This window comes from Sphaeramia orbicularis, chromosome 3, assembly GCF_902148855.1.
Source record: "Sphaeramia orbicularis chromosome 3, fSphaOr1.1, whole genome shotgun sequence".
Taxonomy (NCBI): Eukaryota; Metazoa; Chordata; class Actinopteri; order Kurtiformes; family Apogonidae; genus Sphaeramia; species Sphaeramia orbicularis.
The window spans coordinates 18,891,915-18,918,532 of record NC_043959.1 but is presented as its reverse complement, the minus strand read 5'-3'; the positions used below and the strand labels follow the sequence as shown (position 1 = coordinate 18,918,532).

General features: G+C 38.2%; 1 protein-coding gene across 1 annotated transcript in view; it reads right to left on the bottom strand.

The window, feature by feature from the left end:
* Positions 1 to 8,800: 8,800 nt before the first annotated feature.
* Positions 8,801 to 26,618, bottom strand: part of LOC115437833 (GTP cyclohydrolase 1-like) — a 49,010-nt gene continuing 31,192 nt past the window's right edge. The window contains exons 3-6 of the mRNA XM_030161188.1: positions 20,866 to 20,921; positions 11,605 to 11,636; positions 11,353 to 11,437; positions 8,801 to 9,706 (exon numbers count right to left, since the gene is read on the bottom strand). Coding sequence (XP_030017048.1) covers positions 9,580 to 9,706; positions 11,353 to 11,437; positions 11,605 to 11,636; positions 20,866 to 20,921 — 300 coding nt within the window. The 3' untranslated portion in view covers positions 8,801 to 9,579. The remainder of the gene's footprint in view (positions 9,707 to 11,352; positions 11,438 to 11,604; positions 11,637 to 20,865; positions 20,922 to 26,618) is intronic.

The following is a 26,618-nucleotide window of genomic DNA, read 5'->3' as shown; positions in this document are numbered from 1 at the left end:
ACTGGTTTAACCCACTTTAGATCATATTGGTCTGCATGTGGATCCTGGACTAAAATGAGTTTAACATCATTGATTGTTAATGAGTTCAGTGTATAACAGAATCATCCCATGGGCCAGATTTGACCCTGGTTTTTGGCCTGCAGGCTGTATGTTTGACACCTGTGATTAAGAACTAAAGTATTTAAAGGTGTCATATGTAGGACTGTGGCCAAAACTGGTACTGCAATCACATTCAAAATGCTGGAGAGTGTGGTGTCTTCTCCTCCTCCCCCCAGACTAAGGGTTGCCAGATCCAGCATGAGCATCTACTACTAGGGTTTCCACTAATCCTTGCCACCACACCATAAATTTCATACAAAAAAATCCTCACCAGACTTATTCTACATAAATCTAATCTATAATAGAACAGGACAAATGTCCTGCACACTCAAATGAAAGTTTGTGAAGATTCAGGAGATAGAGAAAAGGGAAATGAACCTTAAGTTTCACTTTTACTTCTGCAAAGTACAAGTGGCACAGATGACTATCGTACCACTCCCCCACACCCACCCTGGCCATACCACGGACGCTGGACCCCCCCCCCCCCCCCCCCCCCTTTGGATTACACACCGCTACATGAAGAGGTCACTTCCACAGAAAACACTGAACTACAAGGGCCTACCATGGCAAGTGATAAGTCCTACACCGGTACCCGGTCTCTTCACCAGGGCCAGGAGAAGAGACCGCAGCCCAGCCCTGGGAGAAGACACCAACGGTCAGGGACCAGGTGAAGAGACCGCGGCCCCGGCTCTCAGTGGTTCTTACCGGGTGGTCAGACTAAGGCAGAGCCGGCGTCAGTCTTCAAATTCTTCTCCTCTTTCATCCCGTCTCCATGTTTCAGAATCATCTCCTGTACATATCCTAGTTTTGTTTCTCACTTTGTCACAACATATTTGGGAATAATCAGAGGCCTTTCAGGTTTATTAACGTCAGACATTTATGATCAGAAATGTTCCAGCTGCAGCTCAGTGGAACTGCCAACCTGGATGAACAAAGGCCACTGACTCTGTGATTGGCAGACAGGTGATGGGCGGAGCCTCAGACCAAAACACACAATGCCAACATAAACATCATTTCGTTGCTGACACTGAGCTTTACAAATGCAAGTATTCTGTCTGGACTCCTACTGTCAGTGATATCAGTATGTGAAATGAACATGATTCCTTCATGTCTGGTGACAGTCATTTTATAATTACTTCGGACATAATTCCTACATACTGCACCTTTAATATTTTTCATTCTTGTTGTAGGTGTGGTCTGATGAAACCTTGGCAAACCCACCTGAAGTGCCTTCTCCTTTGTGGCCACATGGTGTCAGTATATCCACAGAGCTCAGATGAACCTGTGCCTCTTCATGTGATGAACCCTGGGTCCATGGCGCCCCCTGCAGGTTCATCTGTGCTCTACACCCTCCTCTCTGACTCAGGACACATCAGTCCATGTCTTCTGCCTCTGACTGGTTTGTTTGGTGCTTTTTTGCGGTGCATCAGCCTCCATCCTCCCCCGCTGTGTCACATTCAGACAGACTAATGGGACGGAAAACGCTGCTTCTGAAGAATCACCTGAGTGTCTGAAAAAGGACACGTCCAAATGCCAAGTGTTCAGCAGAGCAAATAGACTGATAAGGACATGAAAAGGACCAGCAGCGCCACACTCATGTGCATTTTACCTTCTTTTATGTCACTGACTTTGTCTTCAGGCCCACAGAAACAACTCAGCTTTGTTCCACGATTGTTCATGGTTTTCATTTTTATATCTTTTTCACATCAGCTTAGTCTTACTCTTATCATCATATTATCCTTTTTATTCATATGTTTAACATTTCTCTCTCCTAACACCCTTTATTTACATTCATATTTACAAGAAGATCTACCATTTTAAGAAAGAAATAGTATTTTCATCCATTTTCGCATGTAGTGGCAAGTTACATATTGATGGCCAGAACACAAAACCTCCTTTCTGAAAAAATCACTTTTTTCAGGAAACAAAAAAACCGTTTAGTTTTATTATAGTATGGTCTTTGTTAAAAATATCTAGGCATATTCTACTGTTCTCAGACTCTCTTTCTATATTATGTGATAACAATACATACTAGAAATTTATGCCTCCCAAAGTGCAGTCCATTTAATGTGAAAACTCAAAATCTAAAAATTTGCAGATAGGAGTTTGTTTGTTTTTTGGCCATCGATATATTCCATATATGTTTGCATGCATTCCATATGTCATATAAGCTTTTACATCTATTCCATGTATCCTTACATACATTCCACAGGTCATATAACATTGAGTGACTTTGTCTCTAGTTTATGGGATCATGTTCACCTTTCCTGTCTGTTGTGTCAAGTGTTGAAGGCCAGTCTGACACCTGTGTGGAATAAAAAGGATTTCTCACAGAAACCTTATCTCTGCTGGCACCAGCTCGATAAGTTCGAAACAACATAATTCTTTCTTTTCTTTTTATATAAAAGACAAAGACTGAGTGTGATTTGGTGTACTCTCACACAGACAACGTGAGCCTCTGGTTGATCTTGTACCTGTTTGGAGCTCCAATAAAATTATACTTCAAAGACACTGATCGCCTGAGGACCATTTCTTAGTTTGAGGACGAAATAGTAGAGTATTTTTTTTTCCATAACACGCATTATAAGATAAGATAAGATAAGATAAGATATACTTTATTGATCCCCCAAGAAGGAAAATCAACCAACTTCTCCAAATGTCTCTTTTTCCTTTGAAATATTAAGGTTAAGACTATTTAGGCAAAATTCCTTACTCTAAATGCAGAAAACTGTATGGTTTTTGAGGTTTTATGCCATGATTTTTCCAGATTTTTTCCCCTTTAACAAAAAAATACTGTTTTTAAATTTTAAATGATTCACTATAAAACTTGATATTCAAATTTCATTACAACTCACTCTTAACAACAACAACAATAACAGTAATAATAATAATAATAATAATAATAATAATAATAATAATAATAATAATAATAATAATAATAATAATAATACAATTTAGATAAAAACATGAAGAGACAGCTGTGGAGTTCTGCTTTATTTCAATAGGATCAAACTAAACTAAAATATTACATTAACCGTTTTAACCCATAAAGACCCAGTGCAACTTTGGTGTCAGTTCACAAATGAACTTTTCTCTATATCTATCCTTTCTTAAGGGATTTGTCACAATTCTAATAATATTATTCTCTGTATTTTGCGTTTAATCAGTATAAATCAGGTATTTTTCTGTATTTTATTCACTGATCATCTAGATGTTCATAAAAGCTCAGAGTCAGTTCAAAGGTTATTTGATCAAAAACAGAGAAAACTGCAGACAAAGTGACTTCTTCATTAAATCTGTCATTAACTGAACATAAACCCACTGTGTCCATCCACTGTCAATGATCCACCTCCATGGGTTTTACTGGTGAATCCACCAGGCTCATCTCTGCAGACCCTCCTCCTCCTCCTCATGACCTCCAGCCCTCACCATGACCCGGGTCAAAACCATCCAATCAGAGAGTCGGAGTAAAGGACAGGACGTCACCTGGGAAACGCAGCACAAACATCTGGACTAATGGAAGCTGACGAGCAGACGGTGGCAACTAAAGGACAATAAATATATGATACAGGGAGGACGGAAGAATCAGAAAATAAATGGACGAAAGCCCAATTGAAAGTGAATTCATCCTCTGTGTGGAAATGACGTGGACTTTTGGACTTTTTTTTATTGTTTCTTAATGCTTTTATTTTTTTTTTATTTTTTATTTTTTTCTAATTGTGCTTTTAGTCTTCTGTTCTGCACTTTGGTTGTTTTATAGTGTTTTATAAATAAAGTTGGATTGGATCATTGATAGTAAATATCTTCAGTGTAATTTTTGTATTTCATAAATTCATCCCGTGGGCCGGATCGGACTCTTTGACGGCCGGTTTTGGCCCATGGGCCGTATGTTTGACCTCCCCCGACCCCATGTGAAACACAGACAGTAGAGTCCATGCACATCAGCCTCACTCTGGGTTTAGTTGGACTTGTGTGTGTGTAAAGGATTAAAGGAGTGGAGAACAACACACAGGTCGTGGTCACATAGAGATTTAATTCGTTTGATTAAAAAGTCTTTGCACACAGTACAGAAAGTCACAATGAAGATGAAGGATCCAAAGAGCTGGTCATCCTTCACAACAAGGCCACAAAAAAAACAACAGGAGCTGTTTGGTACACTCAGCTTCAATCCAGCCCACGCATACGTCCACTCACACAGGCGGCACAGGACACCGGTGGAACAGGCCCACGTTAGCCCCCCCTCTGGACCATACCGGGGTTAAAGACGCCTGGGCCACATTATATACCCCCCACCCCCCCAGGCCACATTATACCCCATGATACCAGTGGTGTTCAGTCACATGCACAAGAATGACTTCATGTTTCAACATTTCATTAGGGGTTCAGCTTTGTCATGTACATTAAAGGAGAAAACTAATGATTACTTTTATTACTTCAACCAGAAAAGTAGAATAGAATAGAATAGAATAGAATAGAATAGAATAGAATAGAATAGAATAGAATAATTTTTCTCTTTATATTTCATTTTTCTATCTTTTCTTTACACTTGCTTGTTGTTTGTTGTTGCTGTTAACTGTGAAATTTCCGCACGGTGGGATAAATAAAATCTTACCTCATCTTCTTACCCCGCCCCATGAAGAGGAGGCCAGCTGTATTGTTTTTGGTTCAGTTTGTTTGTTTGTTTGTTTGTTCACACTTTAGCAAGAAAACTGTTGGTTGAATTCATACCAAACTGGGTTTATAGATTACCAGTGACTCACAATAGATGTCATTACATTTCGGGAAAAGTAGGTCAAAGTTCAAATTGTTTATGATTTTTTAAAATCTTCCCATTTACTTATAATGGGAGAAATATGTGGGAGGGGCTCCATCACTCCACATCTTATCTTATCTTATCTTATCTTATCTTATCTTATCTTATCTTATCTTATCTTATCTTATCTTATCTTATCTTATCTTATCTTATCAGAATAGAATAGAATAGAATAGAATAGAATAGAATAGAATAGAATAGAGGCCAAACTATACCCTATATGATGCACAGATTTGATGACACTTACAATTTTGTTGCATTTTTTACAATGACAATAAAGATATTCTATTCTATTCTATTCTGTTATCAGTGTTTGAACATTTATATTGTTGTGAGGACGTACTAGTCTTAGAACCTGAAGTTTCAGGATGTTCTGACTTTTATTATAATGAACAGTCAAAATAATTGACCATTATGTTCCAATTGCATTTGTTTTTAATCTGCTTTTATTTTAAGGTGTAAACACTACTGAGAAGTGTGGTAGTAATGTTTAGTCTGTGTGGAAGTCTAATATTTCTACTGATGGAAGTAATAAAAGTAATGGTTTGGAGTTCTCACTTAACTTATCTCCAATAAAATGTTGAAAACTGAAGTCATTCTTGTGTCTGTCACTCAATACTACTGATATCATGGGGGTATAATCTGGAATTGGTCACTTTAACCCTAAACTTTGGTCTGTTACATCGGTTAAAACCTCCTTAAGTCAGTCTGGGGACACGACGATGTGTGGAAACGCAAAGAAAGTGACAAAAAAACCTGTAGTTTCACACTTAGTCGTCTCATCTGCTGCATCACACACACTATATCTGCCTCTGACACGAAAACCTTCAGATCTGAGCTCTGCCGTCAAGCTGTTTTTATCTGATTCATCTATTTTTTTGGTTTTATACGAGAGGCAAACTGGCACAAAGAGGCCGGACCTTTGACAGGACGGCACGATAAGACAAAAATCCACTGGAAAAATGAGAAAAATAGTGGCTTTATATTTGAGTGCAGCTTTTAATCTGCGGTCTGCATCTGGGGCGGATTCTCCACAACCACCATCTGCTGTCAAAGAGTAAAACAAATCTAGTTTTTTTTATTTTTATGATCAGCGCTGAGTTATCTACGTCTTCTACAATATAAGGAAATAAAGAGGAAGGTTTAGTGACTTTCACTAAGAATACATGAAAAAACACAGAGTTGTTGTATTTGTAAGGTTTTAAGACTTTCAAGTTTGACTTTTTATGATATTTTCTGCTGTAAACAATCAGAATATCTATTGTAAAAAACAAGTGGTTGTGAAAAATGAGTTTCAGAGCAGATTTGTATCTGCTACACAGAGGTAGCTCAGTCCTAAAAACACCTACACTTTCATTATTATGTGGGGCTCAGTATTTCCCAAGTTAGTTTTAAGTATCGGGGTTAAAACTTGTTTTTCATCTTTATTTTTGATTTTCATCACGTGCAACAATAAAAAAAAAAAATGCATGTATTTTCAACATTTTTGTCCAGGTGATTAAAGCCATTTCATACAGTCTGTAATTTAATATAATAATACACTGCTGCCCATTAAGTTGGAATTATTCTGTTTTCAGACTCATTTCTCTTTTCATTCCTATTTAATCACTTTGGACCAGGTGTAATTATTACATAATGAGTCCCAGTCACACTTTATCTGTAACAATGAATCACATTAATACAATTATGTCATGAGAACAGGTAAAAATATGTTATTCTAACTTTATGAACAGAGCATGTGTCTGTCAGTTCACCTGCTAATTAGCCACCGAGCGCTAATTACTACCAATGGGACCTTATTTCAGAAAAAAAAAAAAATCAGTCCAGTCAAAGATAAGAGACCAGACTTCTGCCTCATTTACACACATGATGTTTGTCAATTTAAAGAATTTTACAAGTGAATAAAGTCTGAGTTTGTTGAAAAAACCTTGAATTATCAGAAAAAAAATTGTAAATATAAAGAAAACACACCTGGAAGTTATGGAGGCGTCGTCATGGTAACGGTGTCTGTCCACAATCTGGTCAGAGTCTGAAGATGGAACCATTAAACCACACCAGATCCATTAAACCAGACCAGATCCATTAAACCAGACCAGAACCATTAAACCAGACCAGAACCATTAAACCACACCAGATCCATTAAACCAGACCAGAACCATTAAACCAGACCAGATCCATTAAACCAGACCAGACCCATTAAACCAGACCAGATCCATTAAACCAGACCAGAACCATTAAACCACACCAGATCCATTAAACCACACCAGATCCATTAAACCAGACCAGATCCATTAAACCACACCAGATCCATTAAACCAGACAAGATCCATTAAACCACACCAGAACCATTAAACCAGACAAGATCCATTAAACTAGACCAGAACCATTAAACCAGACAAGATCCATTAAACTAGACCAGAACCATTAAACCAGACCGGATCCATTAAACTAGACCAGAACCATTAAACCAGACCAGAACCATTAAACCAGACCGGATCCATTAAACTAGACCAGAACCATTAAACCAGACCAGAACCATTAAACCAGACAAGATCCATTAAACTAGACCAGAACCATTAAACCAGACCGGATCCATTAAACTAGACCAGAACCATTAAACCAGACCGGATCCATTAAACTAGACTGGATCCATTAAACCAGACCAGATCCATTAAACCAGACCGGATCCATTAAACTAGACCAGAACCATTAAACCAGACAAGATCCATTAAACTAGACCAGAACCATTAAACCAGACCGGATCCATTAAACTAGACCAGAACCATTAAACCAGACCAGAACCATTAAACCAGACCGGATCCATTAAACTAGACCAGAACCATTAAACCAGACCAGAACCATTAAACCAGACAAGATCCATTAAACTAGACCAGAACCATTAAACCAGACCGGATCCATTAAACTAGACCAGAACCATTAAACCAGACCGGATCCATTAAACTAGACTGGATCCATTAAACCAGACCAGATCCATTAAACCAGACCGGATCCATTAAACTAGACCAGAACCATTAAACCAGACAAGATCCATTAAACTAGACCAGAACCATTAAACCAGACCAGAACCATTAAACCAGACAAGATCCATTAAACTAGACCAGAACCATTAAACCAGACCGGATCCATTAAACCAGACCGGATCCATTTAACCAGACCAGATCCAATAAACCAGACTGGAACTGTTAAAACAGACCAGAACCATTGAACTAGACCAGATCCGTTTAACCAGACCAGATCCATTAAACTAGACCGGATCCATTAAACCAGACCAGATCCAATAAACCAGACTGGAACTGTTAAAACAGACCAGAACCATTGAACTAGACCAGATCCATTAAACCAGACCAGATCAATTAAACCAGACTGGATCCATTAAACCAGACTGGAACCATTAAACTAGATTGGAACGTTTAAACTGGACTCAAACCTTCAAAGCAGACCAGATCCATTAAACCTGGCTGGAACCATTAAACCAGACGGGATCCATTAAACCAGTCCGGATCCAATGAACCAGACTGGAACTGTTAAACCAGACCAGAACCATTAAATTAGACCAGATCCGTTTAACCAGACCAGAGCCATTAAACTAGACCAGATCCATTAAACCAGACCGGATCCATTAAACCAGACCCGAACCATTAAACTAGACCAGATCCGTTTAACCAGACCAGATCCATTAAACTACACTGGATCCATTAAACCAGACTGGAACCATTAAACCAGACCAGATCCATTAAACCAGACTGGATCCATTAAACCAGATTGGATCCATTAAACCTCTTTAACACTTTAACACTTTAACACCTGTCATTTTGCTGTTGACATGTATCATATGTGATACTGAACTGTTTAACAGTTAACTGAATGTTTGTTTGTTTGTTTTAACAAATTGTGACTTTCTTGCCTCATAAAAGTACGTTTTAAATCTTCAAACATCATATGTGTAAATGGAGACGCAAAAAAAACAGGATCAAAACATGAATAATTGGTTTGCCATTGTCATCAGTGTCACACTTCGTCTAAAGTTGGGACACAGTGGAAGGGGCGGAGCTTAATTCACCTCTCTGTATGGACACTTCTGTTTAAAAACAACACACAAAAAAAAAAAAAGATGGAAACGTAGAAAACCCATGAAGCCCTCCAGACCTCAGTCTAGGACACAGGGACAAAGCCTGTGTTGTTGACGCTGTTTGTTTTGTAAAGTCTCTGAGTTTCTGACCTTTTATCGGCGTCTGAACCCGACATAAATCCAACCCGATCCACCTGAGAAGCACGAAGCAGCTACAAAAACCTGATGTCAGGTCATGTGGAGCTGAGACCAGAAGGACCTGATGGGGTTGGTTTATCAGGGACGGTTCCTGTTCAGTCTGATGTTTGACTAACGCTCACACAGGAAACTCGTGGACAAACGGCTAAAGTCTGTCTGTCCATGTGGAACAAACAGTGTCAACGTCCCCACACAGAGGTGAAGGCTCCAAACTCTGACCAGAAAAACCACCGAGAACAGCAAAGAAAAACAGAAAAACACACACTCATTCACACTCAGACTGAAAACACACACACTGAGGGTGACCGGCCGCTGGACCGGCAGGAGGAGGTAACCCCAGGCAACAGGAGGAGGATGGCCACCACCAGGACCAGGGTCCTCAGCTCCGGATCAGGGTCAGAAACTCGTCTCGGGTTTTGGGATCTTCCCTGAAAACTCCCAACATGGTGCTGGTGACGGTTTTACTGTTCATCTTCTGAACGCCGCGCATCACCATACACATGTGCCTGAAAGCGAAACAAGAGGATTCAGCTGAACTCTGCTTCAGTGAATCTGCTCTGATGGCTTTGAAATGTAAAGACAAACAAACAGACACATGCACAAGAAATGAACCCATAACCTCTTGAGACCCAGCAATGCATTTATGTCCTCTGTAGGGGGCAAATGTTTGACAGTTTTACTGGAAAAAGTGTGGTCCATCGCAAAGGACATTCCATTAAAAAATAAAGAGAAATAAAAATTAGTCTAAAAATGTATCTCAAAAAACTGTTGCATCATGCAGTTTCCAATCAAGACAACTGTTTCATATAAAAAAGGTAAAATTTTCCACTTTCTTGGGTCTCAGGAGGATAAAGGCCCACTGTCATTTCCTTAGTGATATCTACTCTATATTTAATCTTTCTTAACTGATTTATCACCATTTCTTACAACATTATCCCCTGCATTTTGTATCTTATCAGTATAAATCATGTATTTTCCTGAATTTAACCCATAAAGACCCAAACATCCACCAGTCGACCAAAACCATCGACTGATCTAAACTGTCTAATACCTGTTTATCCATTAATCCTATCATAACATGTAAATAATTGGTGTAAAATATAGTTCTTCATCTTTTCATGTTCATCAAATATGACCCATTTGGATGTTCAGAGGTTCTGTAGTTACCGTGGAAACACCGTCATCTTCTACAACATTGGTTCACCAGTAAAACCCATGGAGTTGGATCAATGACAGTGGATGGACACACTGGGTTTATGTTCAGTTAATGAGAGACTGGACTGAAAAAGTCCCCTTTTCTTCAGTTTTCTCTGTTTCTGATATAATAACCCTCAACTTTAATCTGAGCTTTAATGAACATCTACATGATCAGTGAATTAACCCAGAAAGACCCAGTGCCACTTTGAGGCAGTTCACAAATGAATTTTTCTGTAGATTTAACCTTTGTTGAATAATTTATCACCATTTCTTATTATATTATTGTCTGTATCTTGCATTTTTTTCCACTGCAAATCATGTTTTTTCTTTAGTTAATTCACTGATCGTGTAGATGTTCATTAAAGCTCAGACTAAAGTTAAGGGTTATTAAATCAAAAACAGAGAAAACTGAAGAAAAAGTTACTTTTTCAGTAAAACACATCATTAACTGAACATAAACCCAGTGTGTCCATCCACTGTCATTGATCCAACTCCATTGGTTTTACTGGTGAATCAATGTTGTAGAAGATGACGGTGTTTCCACGGTAACTACGGAGCCTCTTAACGTCCAAATGGGTCATATCTGATGACCATGAAAAGCTGAAGAACTGTATTTTACACCAATTATGACATGGATTGATAAGAGTAGTGGATCAACAGGTGTTTAACAGTTTCGTTCAGTAAATGGTTTTGGTTGGTGATAGATGTTTGGGTTTTTATGGGTTAAAGTCGTAAATTTGCAACAACAAAAAAATCATGAGTTTACAAGAAAAAAGTTCAAGAAAAGTCACATATTCTCTTCTATAAAGGGGGTGAATTTACAAGAAAGAAAAACTGAACAAAAGTACTGGTTTAAAAGTTCATCACAGTGTGGACTGACTGTGCACAAATTTGTGAAACAGTGAAAACACACCGGTGTGTATTTATGTCGTGTGCACGTGCAGACTTTACATACGTTGCCTCGATGACCACACCCACACCGGTTGGCTGCAGGGCCTCAGTGATCGCCACGGCGATTTGTTTGGTCAACCTCTCCTGAACTGAGACCAGAACAAACACAACGACACAATTTGGTTTTATTTGTTTTGATGTCTGAGTGCAGCACTTTGGCCAACTGTGCTGTTTTTAAAGGGCTCTGTAGATAAAGTTCAGTCGAATAAAACCGCCACTGGATGAAAACACTGGAAACATGACAGTTCCTCTGTACCTTGTAATCGACGGCTGTAGATTTCCACAATCCTGAGGAGAGAAGAAAAAGAATATTCAACAATAAAACCAACATGTTTCTTATTAGTGATCATTAGTCGACACTGTTTTGAACTAAACCGTTCCAGTCGGATAAAAACAGATTAATCAGCTGACTGGAGTTTAGCGCTGATAGTGGCCGATGATTAATGTCAGATGGATAAGGTTCTGAGGATCCTCCAGGAGATAAATGCACATTCAAGTGGATCTCAGCCAGAACTTGAAGCAAAACTGAAAAAACAGTTCCAGTGTCCCTGTACGCCAGCGTCTGTTCTATGTGAATCAGTCCCCATGTTATAAACCATCAAAATACGGACCACTAGAAGGAAAGGCATATTTAAATTTTTTTTTTTGTAAAAATTTCTGAAAAATGTGAAAAAATTTTGTAGACTTTGTCCCAAGGAAGATACATATAAAATATGAAATGAATCTGATCAGTAGTTTCCTCATAGAAGATGTTTGAAGAAATTGCCAATGAAGACACTGATGACAACGAAGACGACAGAAATGAAGACAACAAACATGACAACGAAGAAGAAGAAGATGATGAAGAAGAAGCCACAGCGTTTTCACAAGAACTCATGGTCTATCGGCTGCTAAGACAAAATACAGGAACACTGACAGCCTCTAAACAGTGAAAACAGGCGTATGTTTGGACACAATCTGTGATCAACCTAAATGTGTGGGACGGTCGGATTGGACAACAGACTGATGCTAGTTTCAAGTCTATTGGCTGATGATACCAGGAAGTAGCTACATCCCATCAACCAAATGGACGAGGACACGCTCCAAAAGAAAGAAAAAAATAATGAACAGAAATAAAAGAAGACAAAAATTCAATAAAGAACAAAACCTCTGTTCACATTAATGCAGATACTTAGAAAAACAATGTTTGTTTCTGTCGTCCACAAATAGTGTTTTAAGTCATAAAATCTTTTACAGTTTCTTTCCAACATGGAAAATCTTTTCCACAGGTTGGACAACACCTATGGACAGTCTTATCCACGGTGTCCACAGGCTGGACAACAGTCTTTTTCACAGTGTCCACAGGTTGAATCTTCATCTGTGGTATTTGGAGTCTTAGTTCAGAGTTCAACTGTAGTTCATTTCAGACATGTAGGATGTATTTCCAGTGTCCTAACACTGAGCAGCTGATCCTTTACTGTCTCCTACTGTGTTTAAATGTGGACTCAGGAGGTCGTTCCGTCCATGAGATGTTTATGATCTGACCTGGCGTCACCTTCGACTCATGCTCTACTCTGATTAAAACTAGTTTGGACAAATCTGACCTTTCACCTCTGAGTAAATGTCAGAGCAGACCATCCCTGAAGATCGGAGACTTTAACTAAGAAACTCCTTATTTGACCTTTTTGTCATTTATACCGTTTTATTTATAGTGTTTGGATTTATTTAGTTTATTTCTGTTCTACACTGAAGCGCCAACGTGGAGTTGGATGTATCTATTATCAGTGTGTTGAAACATCCCATAAAGTGGACAATACTGTTGTCAAACACATTTGGAAGTGTTGACATGTATCTATGATTAAACATGCTGGTGTGCAAATATGTACAGTGTATAAATAAGGGTTAAAACCTTCCATAAGGTCGTCTGCTGGTTTGTGAACTGTAATTCTGAGGCCATGACATGACTGTCTTATTGTTAATGGAAATAAGTAGGTGGAGCTGGAGAAGACAGGGGATGAAAACCCCGCCCACATCCCCTACCAGTATCATAATAAACCCGCCCACATCCACTACAACATCATAATAAACCCCGCCCACATCCACTACAGTATCATAATAAACCCCGCCCACATCCACTACAGTGTCGTAATAAACCCACCCACATCCACTACAATATCATAATAAACCCCACCCACATCCACTATAATATCATAATAAACCCCACCCACATCCACTATAATATCATAATAAACCCCACCCACATCCACTAAAAATATCATAATAAACCCCACCCACATCCACTACAGTATCATAATAAACCCCGCCCACATCCACTATAGTATCATAATAAACCCCACCCACATCCACTATAACATCATAATAAACCCCACCCACATCTGCTAACAGTATCATATCAAACCCCATCCACATCCACTACAGTATCATAATAAACCCCACCCACATCCACTATAATATCATAATAAACCCCACCCACATCCACTAAAAATATCATAATAAACCCCACCCACATCCACTACAGTATCATAATAAACCCCGCCCACATCCACTATAGTATCATAATAAACCCCACCCACATCCACTATAACATCATAATAAACCCCACCCACATCTGCTAACAGTATCATATCAAAACCCCATCCACATCCACTACAGTATCATAATAAACCCCACCCACATCCACTACAAATATCATAATAAACCCCGCCCACATCCACTACCAGTATCATAATATACCCCACCCACATCCACTAACAGTATCATAATAAACCCCACACACATCCACTATAATATCATAATAAACCCCACCCACATCCACTAAAAATATCATAATAAACCCCGCCCACATCCACTACCAGTATCATAATATACCCCGCCCACATCCCCTAACAGTATCATAATAAACCCCACCCACATCCACTACAGTATCATAATAAACCCCACCCACATCCACTATAGTATCATAATAAACCCCGCCACATCCACTACAGTATCATAATATACCCTGCCCACATCCACTAACAGTATCATAATAAACCCCACCCACATCCACTACAGTATCATAATAAACCCCACCCACATCCACTAACAGTATCATAATAAACCCCACCCACATCCACGACCAGTGTCATAATAAACCCCGCCCACATCCACTACCAGTGTCATAATAAACCCCGCCCACATCCACTATAGTATCATAATAAACCCCACCCACATCCACTATAGTATCATAATAAACCCCGCCCACATCCACTATAGTATCATAATAAACCCCACCCACATCCACGACCAGTGTCATAATAAACCCCGCCCACATCCACTATAGTATCATAATAAACCCCACCCACATCCACGACCAGTGTCATAATAAACCCCGCCCACATCCACTACCAGTGTCATAATAAACCCCGCCCACATCCACTAGCAGCGTCATAATAAACCCCGCCCACATCCACTATAGTATCATAGTAAACCCCACCCACATCCGCGACCAGTGTCATAATACACCCCACCCACATCCACTATAGTACCATAATAAACCCCACCCACATCCGCTAACAGTATCATAATAAACCCCACCCACATCCACTATAGTATCATAGTAAACCCCACCCACATCCGCGACCAGTGTCATAATAAACCCCACCCACATCCACTAACAGTATCATAATAAACCCCACCCACATCCACTAACAGTGTCATAATAAACCCCATCAGGTCATTTCAGATCCTTCATAAATGTTTACACATACAGTTGTGTTGATAACAGTATAAATGTACAAACACACTAATAACAGCTACCTGAGCTAATTAGCGGCTAGCACAGACCATAGAATTCAATACATATTAATGCTAACACCAGCTAATGCAGCTAAGTTCCTCTGGGTGTTGGAATGAATCTCCAGTGAACTTCATGACAGAATCCTCTGACGGTCTGATTAATGGAACAAACTTAAACACAAATACATCAGAAAAATAGGATTTATTCAATAAACTAGAGCTCTGAATGTCAGACTCAACAGACAAGCTAATGCTAACCCTAACCCTTATAAAGAACGTTTTGTCCTATTATTAATCTAAACAGGTGAGTCATATTTATATAAATTCACATCCTCTACCATCGTCACAGAGGAAATCATCTACAACAACCATAACTATTTCTTGTATTGGCTGTAAACATGTTTATTTCTTCTGTAAAAGTTCGTCATTTTAATATGGGGGTCTATTTGGCAGCCCGTCCAGATTTGGGTTACCAGAGGTTAAAGGTTAAAAATTAAAGGTCAAGGTCACAGCGACCACACAAAAATCACATTTATGGATATAAATGAATACAAACTCGATTTGTAAAATGATCAAGTTCATTGGCTTCATCAACAGAATGAGTCTAAACTAATTTCCTCTTATGCATTTTATGCATTTTATTACTATTTGCACTTACTGAACTTGATTATATAACATGTAGTTTTTTATTTGTTTGGTTAATTGCAATCTTAACCTCTGAACTTTCCAACTGTTTTTTCTGTGAATCTTGGAATTTTTTTTACCGATTGTGCCCCAGAATTACAACAGTTTAAATGTAATCACCCATAAAAAATACTAAATAAAAGGATTAAGTAAAATGATTGAGTTCTCTGTTTGTGGACAAATTAATTTGTTTTATCAACGATGGAATCCTTTTTTCTCCACTGTCAACAAGAGTGTCCTGCTGTCGCCTATGTCCTTTTGACGGAGAAATTTGTTGTTAATATTCGTTATATTAACTCTTAATCAGCCCTGAGCATTGTAAAGAGGAGTTGATCATATTAATTTTAATTTTAGATAATATTATTGGGGTTTTTTTTTTTTTTGGGGGGGGAGGGTGTTTTTTTTCTTCTTTTTTTGTGTTTAATAGGTTTGTTATAATTTTTTTTTTTTTTCGTATTGTGTCCGTGTGTTGTTGTTGTTGTTTTTTTATGTCTAAGTACATGTTTATGTAAATGTGTAATTTAAAAGAAAAAAAAGAAAAAAAGGCAGCACAAAAGCCTAAAAAAGTAAATAAAATAAAATAAATAAATAAAAAAATTGGGCCATTGGCTAGAATCGCAGCAGCTAGACTTCTAACAGACAAACATTGGTAAATAAAAAAAAACACAGAATAAGAGCAGTGAACGGACAGTTTATGATGTTTGGATAATGGACACATCTAATGGAACATGTAGTTTTCATTTTTTATTGGTATAATTCCCCTTGTTTGTTGTTGTCGTCTTATCTTTCTGCGTTAATGCATGTTTGATCCTGTCGTTCTAACGTCCACCTGCTGAAAACATCATAAAAACCTGCAGAATCTCAGTCGTCTGATGTTTTGTGTCATGGTTTTTCTGTTGGCAGACATAACCAGCTCACATTTTAGAACAAAGTGTTGTTTCTCCACCTGTTGCCATCACTGTGAGTGTACGATGTTAATAAGCTGACGGGTTGATAAGCTGAAGCTATTGGGTCAGCGGGATCAGATTCTACGCTAGTACACACAAACGCGCTTTAATAATCAGCTTAAACACACACATCCATGTCATCCACTCAAACACTTCACACTCCACCTCACCTTATTCTAACCTTAACCCTGAAGCCGCCGCCGCGTCGACCCACGTTCATAATAACTGGATGGATGGAAATAACAGCACGGTGTCCAGATGTTATACGCGTAACTATGGAGACAGCTGAAACAATAATCATTTTCATATCACTCAGTATTGATAAATATCATGTCGAGTTGAATTCCTCATCTAGTTGGTATGTGTTGTCCGATACCATCTGGTATTGTTCTTACCATTGTTGGGATGTGCTGCCTTTTACCATTAGTGGTATTGTAGTTTTTTGTTTTTTTTCTTACCATAGTTGGTATGTAATTATTGCTGTTTTTTACCACTTGTGGTATTGTAGTTTTTTATTTCTACCATTGTTGGTATGTAATTATTATAATGTAGGTTGACTGTTAACAGTTCCCTGTGGTAACACCACCAGGAATATACTTTATTTCTATTTTTCACACACATTTTGGTTATACAATGTAAATACTGTCAAATGAGTTGATTCTAATTTGGTTTAGGCCTATTTTGTTCATTGTTCTGGCTTGAAGTCAAAGGACAGGAGTGAGTATTTAAAATGTTATTATGTTCAGTTATTTGATGATGAGAATGGGGGTGGGATTAAAATAAGTTTTTCTTCTTCCCACTCCTTTTCGAGTATAGATGAATGATTTTGGAATTACGAATTTGCATGTATTCTGTAAATGCTTGAAATAAACAAACAAAATCTAAATCAAATCAAATCAATGTGAAATTTTAAAAAAAGGGGTTTAAAGTCTGATTTTTGATCCTGAATGAAGTCTGTAAAAACCATATGAAATGCATGTACAAAAAAAAAAAAAAAGATGCTAAGGATGAAACCAGACAAAAACAGTGTAAATGACAAAAACAGTTCCAGTGTCCCTGTGTGTCAGCATCATGTTCTGTGTGAATCAATCCTCAGTTGAATGTGTGAGGTTGTCAGGTTGTGTTCTACGTTCCAGTCCTGTGGTCTGGATGCAGATCAATCTAACTATAGAAGTGGGCGGGACTTTCACTGTAGGAGAACTCACCTAATTCAATCAAAGTCCAAATATGACTTCTATCAGTGACCAGTAGGAACTAGACTGATATCTGTAACCATTTACATGTTATAAACCATCAAAATATGGACCATTAGAAGGAAAGGCACATGTTTAATATTTAAAAAATTCATAACAAATCTGAAAAGCAAAATTTTTGAAGACTGTGCACAAATTTTGTAGACTTTGTCCCAAGGAATATACAAATAAAATATGAAATGTATCTGATTAGTAGTTTCAGAGAAGAAGATGTTTGAAGAAATTGCCAACGGAGACACTGACGACAACAAAGACAATAATGGAGATGACGATGACAAACATGACGATGAAGAAGAAGATGATGATGAAGAAGACACAGTGCCTTCACAATAACTCATGGTCTTTCGGCTGCTAAGCTAAAATACTGGAACTTTCACTGGAGGAGAACTCAGCTAATTCAAAGTCCATATATGGCTTCTATCAGTGATCAGTAGGAACTATATTAATATCTCTAACCATTTACATGTTATAAACCATCAAAATATGCACAATTATAAGTAAAGGCAAATTTTTAATATTTTAAGAATTCGTCAAAAATTCAAAAATCAAAATATATCAAATCTGAGGAGAAACTGTGTAGACATTGTCGCAAGGAAGAAACATAACATTTGAAATGAATCAGATCAGTAGTTTCAGAAAAGAATATTGTTGAAATCTAGACACTGGTGACCTTATGTTTGACCCTTCAAGGTCACTCAAGGTCAAAGGTCATGGACCCAAATGAAAGTCCATATTTGACTTCTATCAGCACTCAATAGTAACTATATTGATATCTGTGACCATTTACATGTTATAAACCATCAAAATATGAACCAATATATGGAAAGGCACATTTTTTTCAAAACTCCTCAAAAAATACAAACCTAAATTTCTTAAAACTGAGACCAAACACTGTAGACATTGTCCCAAGGAAGATACATATAAAATTTGAAATGAATCTGATCAGTAGTTTCATTGTAGAAGACATTTGAAGAAATTGCTAATGAAGACAATGATGACGACCAAGACGACGTAGCAAACAACAAAAGCTGAAAATCAGTCAACACAACAAAACAAAAACAACAAAATAAACCAAAGAAGATCCAATATATGCTCCATAGATCTGGACTAAAACATTACAAAGATCCATCTGATGCTAAATTTGTTGTTCTTGGTTGATTTTTACTACAGTGTTTAGCAATTTTGGGAAAAAATATATCAATGTGGACGTGGCCAAATATCAGCAGAAACAGTTGACGAACATATGATCATAAACTGAAGTTACTGTTAAAGCGGCCATACACTGTGCGATTATTTCGATCGTTGCATGTAGCTCCATCTCAAACTGTGCGAATCAATCGTAAAGTCAGGCTAACGATTCACGTTTTCTCACTGTACGGACCGATGCTCGTATGCGACCTGACTGCTCACACTGTAGGACCATACACCAGAGGATGCACCACACGTTCCAGTGTTGTATCCGGAAATACGTTAAAATACCAAGGAATCCGTAAAAGTGCATAAACGATTGTGTATTGGTGTGAGTCAAGAAATGGTAGTGTTAAACAAAAACCAACGAGCTGCTTTGGCAATATGTGCCATTATCTGTGAGGAATCAAAAAAGAAGAAAAGACAATGATGCGTTTGGTGCAGGTGTCCTGTCGAGCCACCCTACCTGTCGAGTTGAGCTACCTAGCGCTACTGAGCATGCACGTGCCCCTAAGTGTTTGCACAGTTTAAATGCCCATCAATTTGTGCTACCCCAGGCAGAAGTGAGTCATATTTTGTAAGTATATTTCTTTTATAGTTCCTTTTTAGCAGTTAGCATGGAAGCAATTATGTGCACAAAAGATAGACGTAGAATATGGACGTTAGATGATAATAGCGTAAGGAAGTTCTCATTGTATGATATAGCGTTAAGTACATGGGTCAAGTGGGTGTTAATGGCGTTTAGATTGTTGTTTAAGTTAGTTCAACAGATGCCAATAATGGTAGCCTACCATTTAACTGACTAAATCTATGTTAACAGTTCCTGTAAGCAATTACATGTGCACGAAGGATAGACGTAGAATACTGAAGTGAGATGATAATAACGCAAATAATGGTGTTTCTATAGTAGGAGCTTTATTTAATAGAAGTTATAAGCCTGTCGAAATGAGCTTCCTCTACCCATATTCAGATGAATAAGTAAATAATGGTGTTTTTCTACAGTCGAAGCATTATTTCATTTTTAAATAGGCGTGTCAAAACGTAAGGTAGCATGTTTTGACGGGGTAGCGTCAATCGATAGACGTCGCTGTCGATATAAGCTACTGGTAGCTTACTTTGACGGAGCAGCTCAACTCGACAGAACACAGGGATTGGTTGGCCAGACGTGGACAGTATGGGCTGTCAATCCTACAGCAAACGAAACTAGAGGTAAACTGCAACAGCTAAACTGCACTAGGCCAATAGCCAGCTACTGTAGCTTGTACGCTACTGTACGCTTCTGTGTTCGCGCATGCACAGTGTGAGAATTTGAGGAACATGGGCTCGTGGCACTGCTTTGACAGTGCGATACCCTCACAAGGAACGAGCAGGATTTCAAACAGCTCCGTTTTCCTTGCGAACACACGATTGCTGATCGTGAGGTGGTCGTGAGGTGTTAATGGCTTCTCCTTACCCCATGTACACTGGACGAAGCACCACACACAATCAGAGGCACATCTGGCCCCATCCCAGAAAGAGTCGCACAAGTGAGAAATCGTCTCTAAAATCACACAGTGTATGGCGGCCTCAAGACGTTCACTTCATATGTTACGGAACAACTTCAGTCCTGTGTAGGTAAAAAGTCTGGTTGAGAATAAAACCTGAAAACCCACAGACAGGTTTCCTCACCTGGCCAACTTGCTGAGACCCAGAACTCTCTTGTTGGGGAGGTAACCGATGTGAACCTGAAAACAAAGACAAAACCAACACCAACATCAGTGTAATGAAAGGTTTATTGACTGTTTATCTTTCATTACATATAGAAGATAAAAGGGTTTATTAACGTTCTGCATGAGAGTTTAATATGAAGATCAAATATACACAAGCAGTGATGATACTTGAGTTACTGAAGGATATAAAGACTTATCACCAGGACCAGGTGGAGAACAGCAGAGTCTGGACTTTAATACTGGACATTTGGATTCAGAGTAAACACCTGATGACCCAGTGGTGGAGAGACTTCACATACATGTAGTTCAACTAGATTTTACTGTAACTTCCTGGTAGTTCAACTACATTATATTTTGTGCCGCATCAAGTAGTTCAAGTACTTTTAGGATCCTTTTTTTTTGTCGTTTAACTCATAAAGACCCAAACGTCCACCGGCGACCAAAACCATCTACTGATCTAAACGGTTTAATACCTGTTGAGTCACTAATCTATCAATACATGTAAATAATTGGTGTAAAATACAATTCTTCATCTTTTCATGGTCATCAGATATGACCCATTTGGATGTTCAGAGGCTCCATAGTTACCGTGGAAACACTGTCTTCTTCTACAACATTGATTCACCAGTAAAACCCATGGAGTTGGATCAGTGACAGTGGATGGACGCACTTATTTTATGCTCAGTTAATGATATATTTTGCATAAAAACTGATCTTTTTGTTCAGATTTCTTTGTTTTGGATATGATAATCCTCAACTTTAATTTGAGCTTTAATAAACATCAACATAATCAGTACATTGAATATAGGAAAAGACCTGATTTTTGCTTAAAAATGCAAAATACAGAGGATCACATTAGAGTAAAAGGTGATAAATTAGTTAAGAAAGGTTAAAAATAGAGAAAAAAATATTTGAGAACTGACACAAAAATAACACGGGGTCTTTATGGGTTAACTATTCAATATACAAACTACAATTCTGAGCAACAATATAAAATTAAGGGGTTTTTTAAGATGTATTTTTTGTAATATAAACTGTATTTTACCACTGAACACAGACAGTCTCTTATTATTTCATCCTGAATGTCTTTGAAGGGATGATCATGGTCATGACATCACAGCCAACGCTGCCTCTGATTGGCTGGCCCTGGCACCACTCAAATGCTTCGCAGATGTACGATCATCACTAACGATGTGTGGTCGTCACCACCATGGACAACCCTCCCACCAGCCCCACCCCCGATAGCGATGTGCCACCCCAACCATGTTCATATTTGGTTTCATATTCACCACATGTACATTCTCAATTTAACACTGAAAATAAAAGTAGCTGCTAAAGTACCTTTTCTAGCTGTAGTTTTACAAACTCCATTTCTCCAGAGGTAGAACTGTAGTTCGTTTGAACTTCTGCCATGATGAACTACTGTAAAGTAACTTCCCCAACACTGTTACTACCACATGGGGCGCTGGTAAGGGGGGGTAAACATGACAAATTCATGGGGCCCAGTAGTTGAGGGGGGCCCATAGAGCAGTGGAGGGGGTCCTGTGGACATAGAAGATGTGGGAATTTTGTGTAAGATCTGCTGCATTAGAGAGGTGTACAAGTCAGGAGGTGAACGTTGAAAGTGACGTTTATGGACCACACCTCCACATACCCCCACCCCCCCCCCAGTCCGACAGATTAAGAAGATAGACAGTTTCCAAGATTAGGCTTTCGTGGGGCCCATTAGGAGTAGGGGCACCCCTGATCACCACACACTTAGGGAAATCTTCAGAGAAAAATCTAAGAAATCTTGACAAACACTATTAACCCTCCGGTATCATAGGCGTAGTAATGTCAATATGTTTTTCATTCAGCTTTTTTTTTTTTTTTTTTTTTTACTTTTTTGTATTTCATCAATTTGAACCATAAACTAAGATACCAAATACTCAGTAATTGTCATATTTTTTTTAACCCTTTCAATGCCATGTTTATAATGTAAAACAAAGCTTTTTTTTTTTGTTGCAAAAAGCACAAAAACTTTTTTTGTTTTTTCAATATACTACATAAAATTTGGATTACTTGTTTTTTGTTTTGTTTTTTTCATTTTGCAGCCTGGCATATATCAATGATTAACATCAGTGTTGGTTAATCCTGCTACCACCAAAGATATTTGTCCTTGAATCTGTCTTGAATCACTGTTTTAATGCCTGTGAGAAGCATTTAGTTCTGTCTTTAACTGTGGAATTTGGTTGTTTTACAGTGCAGATTTAATACTGTCAGTACGGACTTTAATACTGACTGTAAATCTTCTGTTCTTGGAATTGGCTGTATCTCCCTGAACTGCTACTTTATCAATATATCAGGCACCTGTGACCTTTATAACAGCTCTTCAGGACTTGTTTTTCTAACCACAGACCTAGACATGAACGTTTTGTTCTCAGTCAGTTCCTCATTTCTGCTTATTGTCAGATACTTTGTCCCTTAGAAAACCACAAAGTAGGAAAATCAACATCACAGGCTAACTCTGAGGTCTTACATCCTGTCTGTGTTTATTTGATTTTAGCAGATATCATTTATTCTGCTCAGCGACAGCATCATATGTCATATCAACCAATCACATGTAAACTTAGTGCAGACTACTATAAGTTAGTACAGGGGTCAGCAACCCTGGTCCTCCAGAGCCACTATCCTGCATGTTTTAGATGTTTCCCTCTTCCAGAACACCTGACCATCGTTATCAGGCTTCTGCAGAGCTTGATGATCAGCTGATCATTTGAATCAGGTGTGTTGGAAGAGGGATACAGCTAAAACATGCAGGATAGTGGGTCTCGAGGATCAGGGTTGCTGACCCCTGAGTTAGACCTATTTTCTGTATGGGTCAGAACTGACTCCTGACAGAGGTTGAAACTTCGTCTGTCAGTTTCTCAATTGTTCACAATAAAAGGATCGCCTGATTGAAGCAAATCCATTCTCTACCTTCCATCACACAGAGTATAAATTTTTTCAAATAATTCAAATAGAACTAAGATACTAATGTGTTTGGAGTTCCTCATGGCTACATCCTCAGACCTCTCCTATTTCTGATTTATATAAATATAAGCTTGTTCCTACTTCCACCAAAAAAGCAACAAGATTTTTGCCCTTGAATCTATTGTGAATAACTATTTTTAAGGCTTATAAGTGTTTAGTTATTTCCTTAACACTGGAATTTAGTTGCTTTTACAGTGCAGATTTAACATGACATTAATTTAATAATTCAAATAGAACTAAGATACTATTTGGAGTTCCTCAAGGCTACATTCTTGGACCTCTCCTGTTTCTGATTTACCTAAATGTATGCTTTGGTGGAAACAGGAGCAAGACTTTACCCTTGAATCTGTCTTGAATAACTGTTTTTAATGCTTGAAATTAGCATTTAGTTTTTTTCCATGACACCTGAATTTGGTGTTTTTTACAGTGCAGATTTAACATTATATTAATTTAATAATTCAAATAGAGGTAAGTTATTATTTGGAGTTCCTCAAGGCTACATCCTCGGACCTCTCCTGTTTCTGATTTGTATAAATATAAGCTTGTTCCTCTTTCCACCAAAGAACAAAAAACAAGAGTTTTGCCTTTGAATCTATCAAGATTAACTATTTTAAAGGCTTATAATAAGTGTGTGATTTTTTTTCCTTAACACTGGAATTTGGCTGCTTTTACAGTGCAGATTTAACATAAATTAATACACATAAATTTAATAATTCAAATAGAGCTAAGATACTATTTGGAGTTCCTCAAGGCTACATTCTCGGACCTCTCCTGTTTCTGATTTACATGAATGTAAGCTTGTTCCTGCTTCCACCAAAGAATAAGACTCAAGATGGAAATTTAGCATATGGCTATAATCGCTCAGATTTACATGTAATGTTCATTATTACGAACTGTCCATTTTAAAAATCAATCAATCAATCAAACACGAAATATGATTTTTTGCTTTAAATATGTCTTGAATAACTGTTTTTAATGCTTGTAATTAGCATTTAGTTCTTTCTTTAACACTGAAATTTGATTGTTTTTACAGTGCATTTTTAACATTAGAATCACAGTGAACAGAAGAACAAAAATGTGAATAAGGGTGAAGCCAAAGAAGAGGAGGACGAGGAGTGTGGAGCTGCAGAGTCAGTACTGTGGATGTCCGCCGGCTCTAATTCTCTTAAACACACACACCACTCCACTCAAATGTCAAACGCAATTTGTGACAAGACGAGAGAAAGGGCAGCAGCGAGAAGCGTGCAAAGATCTCTTCTCCTCCTGTTTCTCGTTTGTTTTTTTCTCTGCTCGGCTGCAGCAGTCCGATAAATCGACATCAAACAGACCGAGTGTGACGGCTGATTTTTTTCACTTATCTGCTCATGTAAGTCCTATTTACTGGAACGTGATGTGAGTGACAGGAAGACATGATAAAAATAAACACAAAGGAGAATGGGGATGAAGAAGAAGAAGACAAAGGAGGAGAAGAGGAAGAAGGAGAAGATGAGGAAGAAGACGACAAAAGAGTAGAAGAAGAAGAAGATGAGGAAGAGGAAGAAGGAGAGGAAGAAAGAAGGAGAAGACAAAGGAGGAGAAGAGGAAGATGGAGAGGAAGGAGAAGAAGATAAAGGAGGAGAAGAGGAAGAAGGAGAAGATGAGGAAGAAGAAGACAAAGGAGGAGAAGAAGATGAGGAAGAAGGAGAAGAAGAAGAAGGAGAAGACAAAGGTGAAGAAGGAGAGGAGGGAGAAGAAGATGAAGAAGGAGAAGAAGACAAAGGAGAAGAAGAGGAAGAAGAAGAAGAAGGAGAAGAGGAAGACGAAGGAGGAGAAAAAGTAGAGGAAGGAGAAGAAGAAGACAATGAAGAGGAAGAAGAAGACAAAGGAGAAGAAGAGGAAGACGAAGGAGAAGGAGAAGAGGAAGAAGAAGGAGAGGAAGACAAAGGACAAGAAGAAGTAGAGGAATGAGAAGAAGAAGACAATGAAGAGGAAGAAGATGAAGAAGAAGATAAAGAAGATGAAGAAGGAGAAGAAGACAAAGGAGAAGAAGAAGAAGTAGAAGAGGAAGAAGGAGAGGAAGACAAAGGAGAAGAAGGAGGAGAGGAAGGAGAAGAAGACAATGAAGAAGAAGAAGGAGGAGGAGAAGGAGAAGAAGACAAAGGAGAAGAAGAGGAAGAAGAAGAAAATAATAATAAGAAGAAACAGGAGAAGAAGACAAAAGAGAAGAAGAGGAAGAAGAAGAAAAATAATAATAATAAGAAACAGGAGAAGAAGACAAAGGAGAAGGAGAAGAAGAGGAGGAAGAAGAAGAAGCCTGTGGGGTTTGATTCTTAGTTGATCTGCCGTTAACACTAATGTCCAGTTTAACCTGTTGCAGATCAACCAGGGTCTGATGTTTTGGGCAGAAGGAAGTGGAAAGGTGATGGATTTAGTAAAACAGTAATATTTATTAGTTGGTTTGTTTGTGTTTATCTGACCATCTGGATCCATGGAACAAACAGCTGATCCGTTCTATCCGTTAGACGTTCTCGTCAACAGAATTTATCTCTAAACTGTTTCCACTTCCTCTTAATGTACACTTGCTGCTGTTTGAAAAAAGGAAAAAAATCACCTCAAATCAGTATTTTTGTGAAATCTGTGAATTTTTCCATTTTTGTAAATATTTTCTGATGCAAAATGTCAAAATGCAGAAAAAAATCTCAACGTCACAGATTGATTTCA